At 48.5% G+C, this 18873-nt stretch overlaps 2 protein-coding genes across 3 annotated transcripts; one reads left to right on the top strand and one right to left on the bottom strand.

The window, feature by feature from the left end:
• The first annotated feature begins 9522 nt into the window (after positions 1–9522).
• On the top strand, positions 9523–13623 carry LOC123135606 (phosphatidylinositol:ceramide inositolphosphotransferase). 2 transcript variants are annotated; one of them, XM_044554758.1, is made up of 12 exons: positions 9523–9945; positions 10050–10139; positions 11283–11369; positions 11463–11531; positions 11894–11974; positions 12053–12124; positions 12239–12299; positions 12383–12485; positions 12598–12693; positions 12781–12827; positions 12921–13066; positions 13271–13623. In XM_044554758.1, exons 1-12 carry the CDS (start codon positions 9913–9915, stop codon positions 13352–13354), a joined length of 969 nt encoding a protein of 322 aa, XP_044410693.1. In that variant the 5' UTR covers positions 9523–9912; the 3' UTR covers positions 13355–13623. The 2 variants fall into 2 exon arrangements, with proteins under 2 accessions (XP_044410693.1, XP_044410697.1); XM_044554762.1 differs by lacking the exons at positions 11283–11369; positions 11463–11531.
• An 885-nt stretch (positions 13624–14508) lies between these two features.
• On the bottom strand, positions 14509–18037 carry LOC123135620 (uncharacterized). The gene is made up of 3 exons (XM_044554775.1): positions 17578–18037; positions 16935–17472; positions 14509–15280 (listed from the first exon to the last, which is right to left on the bottom strand). Exons 2-3 carry the CDS (start codon positions 17450–17452, stop codon positions 15058–15060), a joined length of 741 nt encoding a protein of 246 aa, XP_044410710.1. The 5' UTR covers positions 17453–17472; positions 17578–18037; the 3' UTR covers positions 14509–15057.
• Between the last annotated feature and the right edge of the window lie 836 nt (positions 18038–18873).

Raw genomic sequence — 18873 nt, 5'->3', positions numbered from 1 at the left:
TTTATATTCGGAGTCGTACACCGTTACGGTGTCCCTCACAGCATCATCACCGATAATGGCTCCAACTTTACAGCCGACGAGGTGAAAACTTGGTGTGGCAAGATGGGCATTAAGCTAGATTATGCCTCCTTCTATCACCCACAAACAAACGGACAAGTCGAACGAGCAAATGGTCTTATCATGAGCGGCATCAAACCCAGACTAGTGCGATCCTTGAAGGAATCAGATTTGCACTGGGTCGAGGAGCTCGACTCCGTACTATGGGGGCTGCGGGCCACGCCAAATCGCATAACCGGATACACACCATTTTTATGGTGTACGGCGCAGAGGCAGTCTGCCCTGCGATATCATTCATGACTCACCTCGAGTGCGCATGTACAAAGAGAGAGAAGCTGAGCTAGATCGGCAGGACAATTTAGATGCCCTGGAGGAGGAGCGGGACGTCGCGAAGGCATGTTCTGCATTTTATCAGTAGTAGGCTCGAAGGTATCAAAGCAGAGAAGTACGGGTCAAAACTTATAACATTGGCGAACTCGTTCTACGCCTACCGGAGAAGAAAAAGGACAAGCTCAATCCCAAATGGGAGGGTCCTGCATCATTGATAAAGTTCTTACCGGAGGAGCGTACCGTCTGTGTGATGCATCAGATAATCAACTCAAGCCGAACCCTTGGAACGTGGCCAGACTCCGAAGATTCTACGCCTAGTGCCGAACTCAGTGTTCGTCTCCATACCTCCGCTTTTTTAGTTATGTCTTCTTTCTTTCTTTCTTTCACTTTTTTTATATATAGCCTTAAAAGCTTAAAGTATGCTTTGACCGCACACTACTGCCGCGCTATGCGCGCTCAATATACCTGGGGGCTTCTTATACAGAAGCTTAATATATTTATCTTCTGGGCTTCATGCCCACCACATATGCGTTCTTTATCCATATGTGCCTTTTTTCACCATTATATGCATCAATATGACTTAAGTTTTGGCCAAGCTGGGTTTCCTGACTCTTGTATTTATGCGCTACGTTCCCGTTAATTCGGCTAGGGCATAAGGGGAGCACATCTGCGATTGTTACTGCCGGGTCAGCCGGATGTGTACCTCAGACTGGGTGAAGCCAAAAGCTAGCGTTCTTAAGGAAATATTCGGTCGGTGAACAAAAGATGTCTTTTACTTATTACAAGACATGCCCCCAGATGCTTATATCCTGCATCAATTTTCGCAGTTCGGACATGCACACTAATGCATGAACACCCAGGGAAAGGAAACCTTAATGGAACTATTCTCCCTGGGAGATGTTTCTTACTACCCATGTAATATAACATATCTAGTTGGGTACTTGTCTGTTCAAGCACTTATGACCCCTACGCCTGGTTTCCACGCATGCCCTGGTTTTTCACATAACTGAGTGGGTATTCGGTTACACTCCGGACTGTCGGGTCCGAAGGTTGAAGCGAAAAGGTCCGCCAAGACAAATGATTTATAATCCGGCTAGGGACAACATATGTCCTTTGAAGTACAAAGTCACTTAGACTGACTGAATTCTTCTTCTATACCATCCAACAGGTTGTCTAGCCTACAATCCCGTTGGGAATACTTTGCGGCTAAAGCTACCTGGTCATATATCAGACTAATGGGGATCTCTTCCCCATCTGACCCTGCAGGTCCGACCTCGGCCATATGGTTCGGTCAGTCTTGGTGTACCGCGTCTTCACCATGGCCCAGGCTTCCCTTGCACCTTGTCGACAGGTCGATATCTACCATAGCCGGAAGCGCCGCCGTGCTCCCTTGAGCATCTCCACGAGCTCTCCCATGCCTCCGGGCAGGGGTGGGCCCATGATTTATAGGGTGTGTATTCAAAATATTGAAGCCTAACAAAAAAAATATGTGGGCAGAAGACTAACAATTTGTTTAATAGTCTAAAGCCTATGTTTTTGGTATGTATAACTGATTATAGCACCGTAACGTACCAGGTCTGTATTATACAAAAGAGTGCTAATTTTGTTAAGTAATGATCATTGTAACATTATTACAAATTTACAAACTTGTCACATTGTAAATTCGCATCACAAACTGCAAACTATATTAATGTGTTATACTTCTCAATAATACTGAACGACATTCACATCTGAACCATTCATGAATTCATGGTAAAGAAGTATCAGATTTTGATATATACTAGTAAAATATAGGAAACCAAGTCAACTTACCTAATGGTGTACGGGTATACTATTGTTTGGTTTCATGGGGCTCGTGCAGCCTGCGGCAACTGGGCAACGGTAGAAACACCTGTAATACATGGGTTGTCCAGCATGAGAGAAGGGAGAATTCCTGGATCAGGGTACACGAGCATACAAATCAGATCTTGAAGGCTTGGACCTGCGGCTAAGGAGTAAAAGTCAGAGCAAAGATAGGGTGGGAGATGGATGCTGCCCTGCGCCGCTACCGTGCCTGCCCGTCCCGCGTCGGCCTTGTCTCCTGGGATGCCCTGCCGGCCTGCCCCTGTGGCTGCGTGCGATCAGAACTGGAGGAGGCGCCGGTGCTGCCGGTTCGTTGAGCGCCCGTTCATGTTCTCGCACGATCTGTGATTTTTAGGGTATCCGTGGTTATTGAGCGCTGCAGAAATTTACAAGCTGGGCCACATTGGGCTAGGTAGAGGAGTGGTGGGGGAGAATTAGGCAGTACGTGGGCTCTGTTTTGGGATGAAATGCTTCCATGGCCTGTTAGTACGTGTCAACTTCGATTTTTCCTATATATACACATGCTACAGACTGTATATACGTATTTTTTTGCCAAAATTAATGGGTATTCAACTGAATACCCATGAATTGAACTGGGCCCGCCCCTGCCTCCGGGCAGGGATGTGGACAGCCACAAGGCCTGAGCAATACCCTGCATCACCTGCCGAATTTGTCTGTGCAGTTGTGAGAGTTCTTGGAGAAGATCGCCTGCAGATCCGGGCATCTCCTCCTCGGGACGACCTGTTATCATACCTACAGATATAATTCTGTTAGCTAGTTTCTTCGCCGAACTGTATGCAGGCTCGTCCGAGCACTCACTAAAAATGCCGCGTCGAAGCCGCTTATTCTCCTTCACGGAGTCGGCAAGCTGGCCCGAACATCTTTTAATTCAATGTCCAACCGGGTCTTGGCGTCCTTGAGATCATTATTCTCTCAAATGACCCGTGTAAGCATGCGCTCGCCAGCTTCTTGCTGTCTTTGTGCATGTTGCTCTTTTTCCGATACGATCTCCAGATTGTTTCCGGGATTGTCTGCAGAATCTATTGTTAGATTTGCATGCATGCCGAATACTAGACTGGTACATGTCAATACATTTTTTGCGATCCAGACAAATATTACCAGAGGATCCCTTCTTGTTCTCCTCCATTCCGGTGACTGCGGCCCGTAGCTGGGCTTTGCACTCCTCCGGCTCTTTAGACAGTTGGGTATTCTTCTTCGTAAGAACCTATGCATATAATTGATCCTTAAATCAGTTGTGCCAACTGTTTCAAGTCTCAGGGGCTACTGATATACATACTTATCAGATTTTCTTACATGTATGTCCTTTATGTACTGCTCCGTAGCTCTAGCAAGGCCATCTTGAGCAGCTCGGATGTACGCGTCCCCTGAGTTGAAGGCATTGAACGCCTCTTCGAAGAAATTAGGGTCACGTAGGCCCGTCTGCGCCTGTGATTCATGGCGCTCTCCACTTCGGGGTTTGCAGCGGATAATCTATCTGCATCCTCTGTAGGAGGACCATCCGGTGTTGTCCCCGCGTTGATCTCCGCCCTTGAGTCCGGCCCCGGAGTCCGGCTGGTGGAGGCGTGACCCGCAGGCTCTCCGGACACAGTTCGGCGAGCACTTTTTCTGCCGGGGAACCATGGACATTGTTATATTTCAAAGATGATAATCACGGAGCATGTTTTAAATTATACCTCTGTGTCGGCATCTCAATCCTAACCGCTTTCCTCTTAAGCCTGCCAGGCTTGGGTGACCTTTGCTGATGAGCCCCCGTGGGCTAGGCTCGGCGCCCCGATAGCCGTTTCTATAAACTACAATATATGTACATGGAGTAAGGCATAAAAGAAGGAATCTTTTTCGGAAGTTAGAACTCCGGTTTTACTTACCTTCGATGCAGGGAGCAGTCCGGGATAGTCGGCGATGATGCACACCAAGGTGCCGTCACGGCTCGCCTGGTAAAATGTCCCGTCGACAAGCTCCACTGATATATCCGGATCTTCTTCAAGTCCGGCGTCGAGGGCCCGGCCAGGGTCCTCTAGCTGTGGAGATGGGCTGTGAATCCTCACGGCCTTCTGCAGTTCCTGCTAGGAATTGGCAAGGTGAGTATTCATGATAAAGAGTACGGGAGTGAATGGAGATTGAGTAAAGGATAGCAGCTCTCCCAGCTTGGGGGTTGTACATAGAAAATCCATCCCGTGGCTTAATACATAGGAACTCCTCTTCTTTTCTCTTGTATAAGTCGGACAGTGTTTTTGCCAGAGCGGTGGTGGAGTCCGGACCTTTACGACCGCAGCGGGTGGCATCGTCTTCTCCATTGAAGTGCCACATGGGTTTCCCCCGATATTGAAGTGGCTGCACCCCCCGCATTATGCATATTGACATAACTTTGATTATTGTCAATCCTGATTTGGCCAGCATTTTTATCCTGCCCATCAAGTAAATGACCTCTCTGTTATCTTCCTCCTGGGGGCTCCAGGGGCGCCAGCTATGGCGTTTCTTCAATGGGGTATTAGCGAACTCAGGAAGGCCCATCCGGATTGGGTCCGGAAGGGGGACGTCCTCTACATAAAACCACACCGAAGGCCAGTCTTCGGATGCCTTCTTTGGAGTGCCGGATAAGTATCCGGTCTCGGTGACGCGCCATATTTTGGCTCCGTCCACTTGATATATCGATCCCTCCTGATTGCGGGGGACGAGGCAGAATAGCCTCTTCCATAGCTCGAAATGAGCTTCGCAGCCCAGAAAAAGCTCACAAAGGGCGACATACCCTATGATGTGCAGTATGGAGGCAGGGGTGAAGTTATGCAGCTGGAGGCCGTAGAACTCTAGGAGCCCACGGAATAATGGGTGGATTGGAAACTTGAGTCCCCTCAGCAAATAAGGGACAAGGCATACCCGCTCCCCCTTTGACGGGTTGGGAAAGCTCTCTGCTTGCTCCCCGCCATTATAGGATGGGGACCATGTATGCAGGCGGGAGAAACCCCTTGGTCTGCAGCTCTACTAATTGGCTATGGGGAACAGAACACTTCTCCTAATCACCTGGCTTAGTGCTATGGGAGCAAGAGGAGGAGCTGCGACGACCGACCATGATGGGATGGTTTCTTCCGGGCGCGCTCTGATGAAATGCTTGCTGAGGGAGGATGGTGTAATTTGGATCTGAGGATCCCCATCTCTTTAAATAGACGATTTACTTACATGGCTAGGGTGGTAAATGTAAAAATGCCCCGACTTCTCACATTAACTCGACACGTGGAGATAATCATTATTAAAGCACAGAAGCCTAGGAGTACAACATTAATAGGAAGCCGGACACTACTCGCTACAACAGGTACTCTGGAGAATTTGGAGAAGAACCCGCCTTGCAATGCCGACGACAACCTGCGCACCGGACTCATCGTCGTTGAAGCCTGGTTCATGGGCTACTGAGGGAGTCTTGGATTAGGGGGTCCTCGGACAGCCGGACTATATACTTTGGCCGGACTATTGGATTATGAAGATACAAGATTGAAGACTCCGTCCCGTGTCCGGATGGGACTCTCCTTTGCGTGGAAGGCAAGCTTGGCAATTTAGATATGTAGATCTCCTTCTCTGTAACCGACCCTGTGTAATCCTAGCCCCCTTCGGTGTCTATATAAACCGGAGGGTTTAGTCCGTAGGACAACAACAATCATATCAATAGGCTCGCTTCTAGGGTTTAGCCTCTACGATCTCGTGGTAGATCAACTCTTGTAATACTCATATCATCAAGATCAATCAAGCAGGAAGTAGGGTATTACCTCCATCGAGAGGGCCCGAACCTGGGTAAATATCGTGTCCCCCGCCTCCTTTTACCATTAGCCTTAGACGCACAGTTCGGGACCCCTTACCCGAGATCCGTCGGTTTTGACACTGACATCCCCTCTCACCGATCCTATTCATCCTCGCGATCGATCCCCTTTACCGGCTGTTGGAGGCGGCGCAGCAGGCCGGCGCCATCGCTCCCCTGCCGACCGGTACAACGCGTCTGTGAGTCACGCTATACGCTGACGACACGATCCTCTTAGCCAATCCGGTGCGTCAGGAGATAGATACCATCATGCAACTTCTGGAAAGGGTTTGGAGAGGTGACGGGACTACGCAGCAACCCCCAAAAATCGTCGGTGGCAGCTCTTAACTGTGGTAGCATAGACCTCATAGATGTTCTTCACAATTTCGGCGGCACTACAGTAGGCTTCCCGATTGGGTACCTAGGTCTTTCGCTCTGCACCGGCAGACTCCGGCTTGTGCACATCCAGTACCTTCTCGACCGCATCCACGCAAGGCTGGCGGCTTGGAAAGACCGTCTCTTGCCAATCGCGGGACGTCGTGTGTTGGTCTGGTGCATCTTGTCCGCATTGCCTGCCTTCGCCATGACCGTCCTATGCATCCCGAAAAGATTCTACAAGGATGTCGACAAGGCAAGACGGCGGTTCCTGTGGGCGCACGACGACGAGGTCACCGGCGGTAGATGCAAAGTAAACTAGCGGCTAGTCACGTCCCCGGCCGACCACGGCGGCCTCGGCATCCCCAACATGAAGCGGTTCGCGCGTGTGTTGTGTCTTCGATGGCTATGGCTAGCATGGGCGGACCCAGCCAGACCATGGGTAGGCATGGGGATGCCTTGTGATGACAAAGATAGTGCACTCTTCGCCTCGGCGACGGCGGTAACGGTGGGTGATGGCAACAGAGCCCTCTTCTGGCATTACTCCTGACTCGACGAGCAACCGCTACGGCAAGACTACCCCGACCTGTTCGGGCGATCAACCAGGAAAAACCGCATGGTGGCGGATGCAATTCGCAAAGACAGATGGATCATGGACCTCAGGCACAACAACAACTTGCAAATCATCCCCAGGCTGTCCTGCTGCAGCACTGCATCCGAGACGCAAACTTGGTGTTGTGTGAAGGAATCGAGGATGAGATCTCATGGAAAGTCGGAGGCCACTACATAGCAAGGTCAGCGTACAACTCCCAATTCCTTTCGCAACCAACATCGAGCATGAAGCGGCTGGTGTGGAAGATCTGGGCTCCTGGAAAGATCAAATTCTTCCTTTGGCTGCTCCACCACAACCGTCTCTGGTGCAATGACCGCCTGCAACGTAGGGGATGGAAAAAATCCATACTTCTGTCAATTATGTTGCCGCAACCTCGAGTCTTCTTTTCACCTGATATGGGAGTGCAACACCTCGCGGGAAGTTTGGTCAAGGGCAGCCACCTGGGGGGGATGCGCGGCACTCTCACCAGCCTCCTGGAGTTCAAGCAAAACTACAACCGAGGCGGTCACCACAATCTTCAACTCCGCGACGTCAAGGGATAAAAGAGGAGTCAAGACCACGGTGGCGATGATCGCCTGACACATCTGGCTGGAGAGAAACAGATGTGCATTCAGAGGAAAGACACCGAGCGCGATAGGCGTGATTGAAGCCTGCTAGAGAGATATCGAACAATAGAGGGAAATTACGTGAGAAATAGGCCTTGTTATATTCTGCAGTGGCGAGTAGGGGGGGGGGTGCCTGCGTGCCCCCTCCTCCTCTACCTTTGTTAAAGACCCTCTCTTGCTTTGATCACTTGATCACAATTTTCTGTAACTCTCCCCTGCTAAGCCAATGAAAAGCCAACAAGCCTGGATCTTTCAAAAAAAACTTGGCCTGCGTGGCTTTTCAAGTGTAGCATTGCTAGTGGTCCTGGGCTATATCGATGTCGTCTTCCTCATGCACTCAGCGGCATCACCCAGTGAGTAAAGCTTGGTACTGCCTCTGGATCGGAATACCCTAGAAGCCAAGGCTGCGACATAGCAGCCGAGAAGTGTTGGTCGAAGCCATAAGAAGTTGAGAATGACGTGCTAAGGACCAGATCTTTGTCCTAGAGAAGAACACGATGAAGGGGTTTGGACAACTATCCCATGTCCGGCCAAACAGAACCAGGGAGGCCTTACCTCGCTAAATTTTCTACGCCGTCGAAGTCCGGATGTGCATCGTCGAAAGGAGTAGAAAATCAGAAGATCAAAACACTATTCGTTGACAAAAATGAGGCATTCAACATGGCCCTGATCGAAACTCCATACGTTGTCCACTAACATCAATCATCATCACCCGGACGAGGACATGACGCGAAGAACTTATTCCGCGTTGTGGGTAACACCGTCACCTTGCCACCACCAGTTAGACACATAGAATTGGCCATAACAAAAGTTAGGGAAACCCAAACAACCTCAAACTAGGGTTTCCCGCATGTTGTGCTAGAAGGCACCTGGAGGAAAGAAGAACTGATGTCGGTGACACTTACGCAGAAACCCTAGTTGCTTTTCTTTGGAGACAGGTGGGAGACGATAGAGGAAAATATTGTACAACAAGCTAAGAGAGTAACTCATGCAAAACTTTTGCTACGACATATATGCTGCAAATAGTACTTGGAATTTTTTTACAGGAACTTTCGATTCAAAGGCGCGCTGCCATCACTGGCCCTCGCTAATTAGAGTCGGGAAAACTTTGTTGTAGAAGAGAGTTGAGAAGTCGTCGAGCTAAGGTCCCAAGGGACCAACACGTCAGAACAACAACCACCGTCGATAAAGAGAAGCGCAGATCGAAAGAATTCAACATGTAGACACATGAACACACACGAACGAAGACCGGATCCAAGCTGATCCACCGAAGACAAATACTGACAGAATTCCATGAGACTCGTCGGAGACACACCTCCATGCACCCTCTGACGATGCGAGACGCACCGTCGGGGCGGTGGCTAGGCAAAGAGAACCTTATTTCATTCTTAGGAAGTCACCGCTGCCTTGCCTTTCTGAAAAGGACACAAACCCTAATCAGACTAAAAAACACCTAAAATAAAAGCATGAGCCCTCCCATCAGCATGGGTCGGGATCCACCGCGCTTCCATGACTCCTCAGTAGACGAGACGGGTCGGCGGGGGCACCGACGAGAGGCAGGAAACCCTAAACACCCGAAAGCCTCCATCTTTCTAGGGGAGAAAGAAAACGACAATTGATAACTGAACCTAGATTTAATACCACTTATTTGAAAGAGTTGTAAAGCTATGCAAACAAGCTCCACTGAAACTTTCAAACTGGAAAGCCCGTCGCCGTGGCGGTCTCTCTCCGAGAAAAGAAGAAAGAAAAGCCATCGGCAGGCCATATCACGTGCCCTCGCCATTTTTAACTAGACCGTGCCAAAAGGCGGTTGGAAAACTCCACGAGGCCACGACCCCCATCACCCTCCCCCACCTCCTGCCCGCCTTTTCCCCATCAACCCCCTCGCTCTCCCGCATTTCACAAACACATCATTATCTCGTTTCCCTTGATCTACTCTCTTGAACTCCCTGCCGACTCCCAACTCCCCCAGCCCCAGGTCTCACGCCGCCGGTCGCCGCCCTCCCGCCTCTCCGAGCGCCTCCGCCGCCCGCGAGATCCCCAGAGCGACGGCCTTTCGGCCTCCCCCATCCGTCCGCCTCCCTGCCGGAGGACTGGAGCCAGATTGCTGGTCCAGTCCCGTCCCCCCTGGCCAGCGCCGTTCTCTGCTCCACTCAACCGGCGACCCCTCCCGCGGACGCGGCAGGCCGAGGCGTGATGTGCGGATCGGAGCATGGACGTGATCGCCTCGCCCAGTAGAAGCTGCAGCAGCCGTTGTCGGAGCAGGGTTTGCGTCGTCTACTGCCATGACGATCTACCTAGCTCGGGAGGCTTCCAAGGTCTCCGCTCCGCTGGATTCGGCGATGCCTTCTGCCGCCTCCACCGCGTGTGCTTTTTTTGGTAGCTGTGAGGACTCACAATCCTTTCTTTTTGGGCTGTGCAGGTATGGAGGAAGGTGTGCGCGGAGACGACGACCGAGCTGCCGCTACTTCGCGAGAAGTGGCCGCTACTCCTCGCGGGGATTGTGTTTCAGGTGAGCGCCCCGATCCAGTATCCCACTCTACGTCGTGTGTGTGAACTTATTAATTTCGTTGTGGCTGGTGGTGCGCGTTTCAGTATTTAATAATGGCTTGTTAATATGGGTACTTGTCATAACAAATTTGCCCCTTTTGGTAACTTTCCTGCATTATCTAATTATTAACCTTGTTTCTTCCCTGGAATTGGGACGCCCTTAGGTTTGCAGGTTGTTAAGCATTTGTAGCAGTCTTTCCTGTTGCAGATTAGACTACATTCTAGCAATTTTGCTGATCGGCAGAAATATAGAGGGGAAATTTCTCTTATGGAAACTGTTTTGCACCCACACATACGCCCTTTGAAGGACATATGCATTTGAAACATTTACCTTTTTACTGTTTAATTTGAACCGCTGATACAATCATTATGTGTATGGCGGGAATTTGTCGCTTGTGTGTATGTCGGGAATAATTGATCGTCGAATAGTATAATGAGCGCGGGTAAGCATTTTGTTCAAATGTTTGTCGCTGCTGGAGCAGCATTGTTATGCGATTTATGTCGTGTTGTAGAGATGAATTGTCGTGTTCTGCATCGGTCTATAACTTACTCCCTCCGTTCCAAAATAGATGACCCAACTTTGTACTAAGGTTAGTACAAAGTTTGATCATCTATTTTGGAACGGAGGGAGTATATGCATGGATAATATTCTGTTTGTCGACTTGCTGTCATCTCTAGGTCATTCTCAAAATTAATTTAGATTTATGTTTCTGTAAAAAAAACGCCTTGTACCAAGTTGTGCATAGAAAATTAATCCTGCTCTGTATGCTGTGAATGTTTCATCGGGCTTTACCTTCTTCTCTGTGATTGCATTCGTCGAACCCTCCTTTAGTGTCAACAAGTTCTGCTGGTGTGTTCACAAGCTGCATATATCTGCCAGAACCAGAATCATATCAAGTAACCAGCTTTGAGCATGCTCGGACTAACACAATTCCCATTGGTTAATATTGTTTCTTCCCTTACAGTCCATTTACTATCTTTTCCTTTTTTAGTGTGATGGACATTTCCTGATTGTCCACTTCAAAGTTTTCTTCATTTAGTTATCTAGGATCACTTATTGTGTTATGCTTGACAGTTTATTAACAATAATGTTCTTTATAATTAGTATATTCATGGGCTGGCTGCTCGAGGAGTGCATTACTTGCATCGGCCTGGACCACTGCTCCAGGACCTGGGATTTATGGCCCTTCCAGTACGTGGATTTCTTTTATCTTTTGAGAGCATGTCATATGTCTATTAAGTTGATATAATTTCATTACAGTGTTTTTGTACTGCTTTGTTTTAGGAGCTTGGACAAGACAAAAATTATCTTAGTGAATGCACATTTGTTTTCATCTTCTTCTCCTTTTTTCTGGTAGGTAATTCTTATACTCTAATACTTGTTTTGACTACTTCTGCCTACCTTATATCCCTGTATTCCCATGTGTTTGTTTCTTTCTGTATGTTTAGTTAATAGTTCATTACACATAACCTGAAAAACTCCAGATTAGTCATTATTTCTTGAGTTTGACATCTATGATTCCAACAAAAGGTAAGCATTATGTGTTGTTTGATATCATTGTTTTCCAAAAAGGACTTGGTGGTTAATACCCTGCTTGTGTGTCATTTGTAGTTCTTCCTTATTTTAGGCTTCTATTATGAATTTCCCCTGTTTTCTATGATGGTGTTAACCAAGGCGGGTATTACAAGGATCATGACATTATCTTTTATATGCAGTGGACCTTTCATCCTTTCATTTATCATAGCAAACGCTTCTACACCATCCTAATCTGGCGCAGGGTGCTTGCTTTTTTAGTTGTGAGTGCATCCTCCCTAACCATGTATGTATATAATATTTTGCACGCCCAGATAAGTTACTTAATATTGCTTCTCCAGGCTTCACAGGTTTTAAGGATCATTACATTCTATTCAACCCAGCTTCCAGGTCCAAACTATCACTGTCGTGAGGTAGCCCTTGTTTCACCTTAGCCAATTTTTGCATGAGCTCTTTCTCAGCATTACGTCCTGGAAGAACTTATTGTTTAGTCATACATGGAGTCATCTATAGCTTTGTATTTATAGGGCTCAAATATGGCCACTCTTCCACCACCCAATAATGTGCTTGAAGTGCTCCTGATCAATTGTAAGTTCCATTTTATCATTGGCTTGACATTTTGTGCAAGTTTTTCCAACTTACCATCCAGAACTTTGTATTATCCATTGCAGTTCCTCGTGGAGTAAATCTTGGGTGTGGTGATCTTATATTTTCATCCCATATGATTTTCACTCTTGTTTTCGTCCGAACATATCACAAATATGGCTCAAAAAGGTTATTGTCGTACCCATGCTTGGCTTGAAATTGATGAATCTCCATCTGGGAAATCCCTGGGTGGGTATTCCATGCCCGAATCGTAGGTGAACTGGTGGACCTTGTATTGCAGGTTTATTAAGCTCCTTGCCTGGGTCATGGCTATAGTTCAAAGTCTTCTCATCATTGCCGCTCGCAAGCACTACACCGTTGATGTTGTTGTTGCCTGGTATGGCTGGTAGCTTACATTTCACCTACTATCAGCTACTATTTGGCTGCTCTAGTACCTGTCTTCTAACAGTTGCTTTGCTCACAGGTATGCCGTTAATCTAGTTGTGTTCTTCGTGGACACCAAGCTTCCAGGTACTGTTTTCATGACACACAGTATATGATTTGTTTTGATTTTCTATTTGAAGGCACTTTGTAACAAGAGTTCTTTGTGGGTATCTTGTGCAGAAATGCCGGACCGTTCAAACGGGTCGCCCTTGATTCCGCTGAGCAACAAAGATAAAGATGGGAGGCCAAAGGATGAGAAAGACGTGATGCTGAAGGACGAGTTCCATAAGCTGTTGAACGGGAACCATGGGGATCCTACTGATCGGGTACGGCATTAGCTCTCAGCGCTGAACACTCTAGGGTTTTCGGCCCGTTGATCATCCATCTTAAGTTCGACCCCCCTTAAAAATTGAAACCCGCAGTCGTTTATCCGTTGAGCTGAGCTTGTACACATGGAGGCACGCCGGGCTGCCTGTACTACAGTTTTGCTGCCACCTTTTGGCTGACGCGCCTGTCTCTGACTGTTTCAGCGGCAGCGGGTGCAGATGAACGGGAGGCACCCCGAGGAGGACATGAGCAGCATGCTGTCCGACGCCACACCCAACGGCACATGAGCGCTTCTCCAGTAGTCCACCACCGGGAGTTTTGTCCCGGCGCGCCCGAGGAGAATCCTGTGGGCGGGCGACGGTCGAAACTGCCCGGCCCATTCTGTCTGCATGCTGAAGCCCCACCCATCGTTCAGTTGAGCCACCCTCCCTCCATTGCGATGGCCTTCCCTTCAACAACAACACCAAAAAGGATTGATGATGGATGTGGGTGTACATGTACATATCGTCCGACCGACAGACCAGCTTAATTCTATCATCATCTATTGATGCATTCATATCGATTCTCCGCCGGTCCGACGGGGTCGCTCCATGCGTGTCGCGTGGCGCGGTTGGACGAGTTTCATTCATTCTGTTAGCGCGCGTGGGCAAGCGGCGGGCCCGTGCCGCGTCCGGTGCACGGCGACGACGTAGGCGCCGTATGGGCGGCACATGCGACGGATGCGTGGTGGCACTCCTACGGAGTAGTAGCGTGTGGCCGCGAAAGACGCGCGGCGCCATCGAGTGCGCCGCGCAGCAGCCCGCCCGCCCATGCCCGCCATTGGGTTTTGCGTGTGAGTTCCCTCCACTTTGCCTTGGGCCCGGGGATTCACCATTTCGTGCTGGGGAGAAGGAACCGCGACCACGCTACACGCCGCAGCTTCCCCTTTGCCTTGGTAGGGTTTTCGCTTCTGCCCCGCACGCACCCGGCGCAGGCGCAGGCGCCGGCCCTGGAGAGGAACAAACGCATCCATGCAAGGGTACCTCTCAACCTGCATTTTATGCGCACATCGTTTCAATTTTTTCACCGATTCTCGTATGCAATTATAGCTGGCCCAGCTCGCGGCACAGTGCTGCCACAGCGCCTTCAAGTACGCTCTGCTACTACCACTGCTGCATCTCGTCGCGATTCATTGCGCGGTCCTGGGAATTCTGCGGCCTCATCGCACCAGATCCTATGCCTGGCACTGCGCACCCACGATGCATAGAGGCCAGAGCCATCTGCCCTGCGCTCACAGCGACCAAATTATGGCAATGTGGGTCGCCCATATTGGTCCAACCCTTGAAAAGAATTGTGTTGTGTTATTCGCCAGGAGTATATATCTATAAAAACACAATTCTTTTCAAAAAAAAATATCTGAAAAAAGAACACAAGTTTTTATCATCGTTTCCGTGCGCAGATGTGAGCTCAAGCATTCCACAATAATTTCCTCATGATTATTTCGGCAACATTTGTTCGGGACTGACCTGGCACTACATTTTCCTTGCTAAGGACAGCTGGCTGCCACCTCATCCTGTTTATCAGGACTATAAACACTGGAACAAAGGGCAGGCGTAGAGAAATCTGCACACACAGACCACACCAACTCACAAGGCAAAACGGCAAAAAGCTAGGAAATGACAACGCTAACATAAGCCTGTTCTTCTTCAAACCAAGACAACAATAATCACGGAACAAGCGAACAACAACACATCTTCCATTCTTCGCCGCTATCTTCACTCAAATCTTGGGGCACGCGGGCGGGAGGAGATCCTGATCAGGGTTCCTTTCGTGCTACTGAACCCCGATCAAGGCAAATTTAAGGCCGCCGCGCCGACCATATATTTGTGTACCTCTTCACAGCTTAACTTAACCTTTTAGCCTGTTTCTCCAGATTTGTTGAACCTAACCCACATGTTTGCTGCCGTAATGGCCTTGGAGCTTTTTATTGAGGGACCGTCCGCCGTGAAACTCACCCCGGGACGTTGAAGTGGAAGAGCCATGAGATGACGAAGGCGAAGACCATGCATGCCAGAAGGAAGTTGAGGAACCGATGCCCTTGCCAAAATCTCCTGGTTTCGTTTGGAAATGTATGCCCAGCTGCTGTGGTGTTCGATTCGTTCGACTGCTCGACAAACTCCGGATCGCCTAACACAACCACATTGCATGCGGTTGAGCTGCAGATCTCACAGGTCCTGGGGCAAAGAAAAGGAGAGACATATTTTAGGTTCGTCATCCACATTCAAATTGCCCATAGTTATCTTTGCACTTGAACAGAATAATTCTACAGGGTCATCATCAATGTTCAAAAGGTAATAGGTAGATGATGCTTAACCGTGCAATAGAACATGCTAGTAACCGTAGGAACCATAGGCAGATAGACACATCACCGAGTCTGGTCTTCCTATTCTCTTAACACAGGAACAACATAAAAGTTGCTAAATAGTTCACTACATGATCTGAAGTTCTCAAGATTGGAATAAAAAAAATCAACCCAGTAAGTTTCGATGTAGTTGCAATCACACAACTGTATAATTTCAATCATAAAACAATGGATTCTAAAATTGCCAACTCCTATTGAAAAAGTCAGCACTAGAAACTGAACTAAAATGATGAGAATGTTACGTCGCTAGCTTCACATGGTAAGCATTGATTGCAATGATTCCTTGAATGACAGCAACACTGTACGAGTATGGGGGAAATGTGCTGCTACGCTGTACACTATATGCCAATATGCCCCTCAGTGGGTTACTCGAACTCCTCCTGTTAATGCCAATGTAATTAAGAAGCCACTAGTAATGTTCCTGTTGCCAGTTGCAATATTTGGTTGTGGTCTGACTAATTTTAGTGGAACATCTTGTCCTCTTTTAAGGTAATGTACAGTGAGAACTCCTACAGCATAAACTTCATCGTTTGGGAAACACCCTTATTAGCCTATTAGCAGTTTGCATAAATCATTATACATCATATGATGAAGCTGTCAAACCTAAGTAAAATTTTGGAAAATAAGCAAACAGTTAATTTTTTTTCTTTATATGGACCGATTCTATGAAGAACGATCACCAGACATTTGATAAATTTCATTTTCCATGATAGCTCGTGTTGCTGAGTGCCTTCTACACTTTGATATGTAACTGATTCAGTAATACTCTGAGCTAACAGAAGCTATTATATTTTTTCTAGAACCATACCCCCCCCCCCCCCCCCCCCACACACACACACAATACTCCTATCACCAAGGTCATGATTCTCACCTACAGTTCCATCAAAACAAACACTTTTGTAGTGGGAAGTGTCACCTGACCTACACCACCAAACAGAAACACATGTCTCACAGATTCGCATCAGACCAAGTCAATCTATTAAGAAACAAACTTGGTCAACACTCAACACAACAATTCAGGAGAGGAAACAGATGAGTTTCTGTGAGAACGACAGATTGAAGAACCAATCCTACTTTCACCCCCCTCCAATGATCTCAACATTTCCTAGTTCCTACAGCCCTATACATACCCCTACTAATCGATCCAGCACTTTGCCTTTTTCCTCACCATCTGCCCCCCTTTACCTTTACCAATGTAAAGAAACAAAGAACTAAAGAAAACACCACCTCATAAGATTCCTTAACCATGTGTTCATCCACCCGAATGCACCCTCTTTCAGAAAAGCCAAGCAAAATTCAGTTCTTTACTGTCACCGAATACATAAATCCCTGAAACAAAAACCCTGCCTGCAACTGTTCGAGCGTTATGCCTAATCCAATTAACTGAACTTTAGTGAGTTGGCAGTTTATTCAGGTTAATTACTGAGCAGGAAATGTAGCGGCGCACTGACAGAGTGGGAGCTTACTTGTTGCCTCTGATCTTGAACCAGGTCTCGGCGCACTGCTTGTGGGAGTAGGAGAGGTCGCCCTTGCAGGAGCAGCCGAGCGTGATGCCGGCGCCGGACTCGGCCGCCGCGCTCTCCAGGCCGAGGTGGCAAATGCGGCAGTTCTTCTCGGCCTTCTCGGGGTCGGGGCTGCCCTTGGCGCTCTCGCCGCCAAACCCGGCCTCCAGGTCGACGTCGTCCAGCGAGCACTCGGACACGCACGACGACTTCCTGAAGTGCCCGCCGCCGGCCTCGATGTCCGCGTCGCTGTCGGCGCCGCCGCAGGAGCTGGCGCGGGTGGAGGCGCACCGCGAGATGCAGTCCTCGAAGGCGGCGGACTCTTGGCGCGAGTGCGAGGGCCACGACCGGTCCTCCGCGTCCGTGAAGTACTGGCTGCCCTCCTCGTCGTCGTCCACGAACTCGTCCGCGCGCCGCCGCTCGCCGAGCTCGATGTCTTCGACCTCCGCGCCGCTTGCCGACTGTGCGCCGCTGCCGACCATTGCCCCTCCTCTTCCTCAACCTACCCAAAACAAAATCCCAAGAAACGGGGCGAGCCATTTTCAGCCACCCACAAGATCAAATCCCACCAAACCCATCAAGAAACAGAAGAAGAAGAAGAAAATACCAGACAAAATGCCGCGGCCCCGAATCCCGCCGCCGGCAACGCGACGGAAATGAAATCAATCCGCGTCGGAGATCAGGAAGAGCGCATGCAATGCGATCGCGAGAAACGATCCGGCGAGTGCTGGGCCCCGACTAATGCGGCAATATACGGCTGAAGCGGCGGGGTTCTCGTGAGGTTTCTTGATCCATAACCGCAGGAGGGACACGCAACGAGACAAGGGCAGCCGGGGGAATAAAGAGTGAGCGGATTGTACTGGCAGTGGCCACGCCGCACAGTGAGGTGAGGTGAGGGGAAAAGAGGAAGGGGGGAGAAAGGAAAAGACGAGTTCTGTGCTTGTCGGGAGGAGGAGGAGAGACTGTGGAGGGGTTTGGCTTGGCACTGTCAGCTCAGCTCACCGTGGTCTTATGGCCATGGCCATGGGTGATGGGTCTCATGGAGAGGAGTGCAGCTGAAGATTTGCCTCCTCTGAATCTGTGGTGTACTGGTGTCTGCTGAGCAGCAGTTTTATTTTATTTTATTTCCTTTTTTTTCAAGGAGAAACCCTAGGCCTCTGTCAACCTGTCATATAGCATCTCCATACACAAAATCTACACAAAATGAGTAGTTGGATATTGCTTGGTGATGTGGTTTTGTCATTACATAGTAAGGCTTTGTTAGGGCATATAGTGGGCCATGATAATTGCTTGTGAGATCAAACTCTGTTTTTTTTGTGGTAGACTCCATTTTGGGAAATATGGTAAATAATTCAACAATGTAGTTTGGTGTATACATTTCCAACAAGCTCTCGTGTGGTCTAGCGTAATATATTGGTCTCCTCGTTGAGGGGTTATTTTAACCAGTGACAATCTAGCGAAAATAAACCACGAGGTAGTAAATTATGTTCTTGAAATAAGGACGAGACAACTCGGTATCACTTGTTTGAACATAAAATTGTCGTTTGATGTGTTTTCATACATTATTTCCGTTTATCTCTATCCTTTTATATTTCTTGTGTGTTCGGTAATTGGCTCGTAAGGCCACAAGGTATAAGGAAGCAAGAAGCCGGAGATAACGAAATTTGTGTGCTAACATGGGTGGCAGTCTAGAAACATGTTGTGTAATTTCCAAAATCACTATGTTTAATGGTTTGTTGATTTTTCTTAAGTGAATGAATTGTAATTTTAGTTGTTTGGATTTCATGACGCGGAAAAGAGAGATCGTAATATTTTATCGATGCCGCGTGGTATGTTTTTCCTTCAAATGAATCATTCTAAGTTCTTCATATTCCATATTCTTGACTTTGTTGCCGGTACTCAA

The sequence above is a fragment of the Triticum aestivum genome, chromosome 1B, assembly GCF_018294505.1.
Source record: "Triticum aestivum cultivar Chinese Spring chromosome 1B, IWGSC CS RefSeq v2.1, whole genome shotgun sequence".
NCBI lineage: Eukaryota > Viridiplantae > Streptophyta > Magnoliopsida > Poales > Poaceae > Triticum > Triticum aestivum.
This window is presented reverse-complemented; position numbering and strand designations above follow the sequence as displayed.

Excerpts from the sequence above, each read along its gene's own strand:
- LOC123135606 (XM_044554758.1), top strand. The coding sequence starts at position 9,913 with ATGACGATCTACCTAGCTCGGGAGGCTTCCAAG. Across the intron at positions 9,946-10,049 it reads TAGCTCGGGAGGCTTCCAAG|GTATGGAGGAAGGTGTGCGC; the intron begins GTCTCCGCTCCG and ends TGGGCTGTGCAG. Across the intron at positions 12,694-12,780 it reads GTTGATGTTGTTGTTGCCTG|GTATGCCGTTAATCTAGTTG; the intron begins GTATGGCTGGTA and ends CTTTGCTCACAG.
- LOC123135620 (XM_044554775.1), bottom strand. The coding sequence starts at position 17,452 with ATGGTCGGCAGCGGCGCACAGTCGGCAAGCGGCGCGGAGGTCGAAGAC. Across the intron at positions 15,281-16,934 it reads TTCAAGATCAGAGGCAACAA|GACCTGTGAGATCTGCAGCT; the intron begins GTAAGCTCCCAC and ends TCTTTGCCCCAG.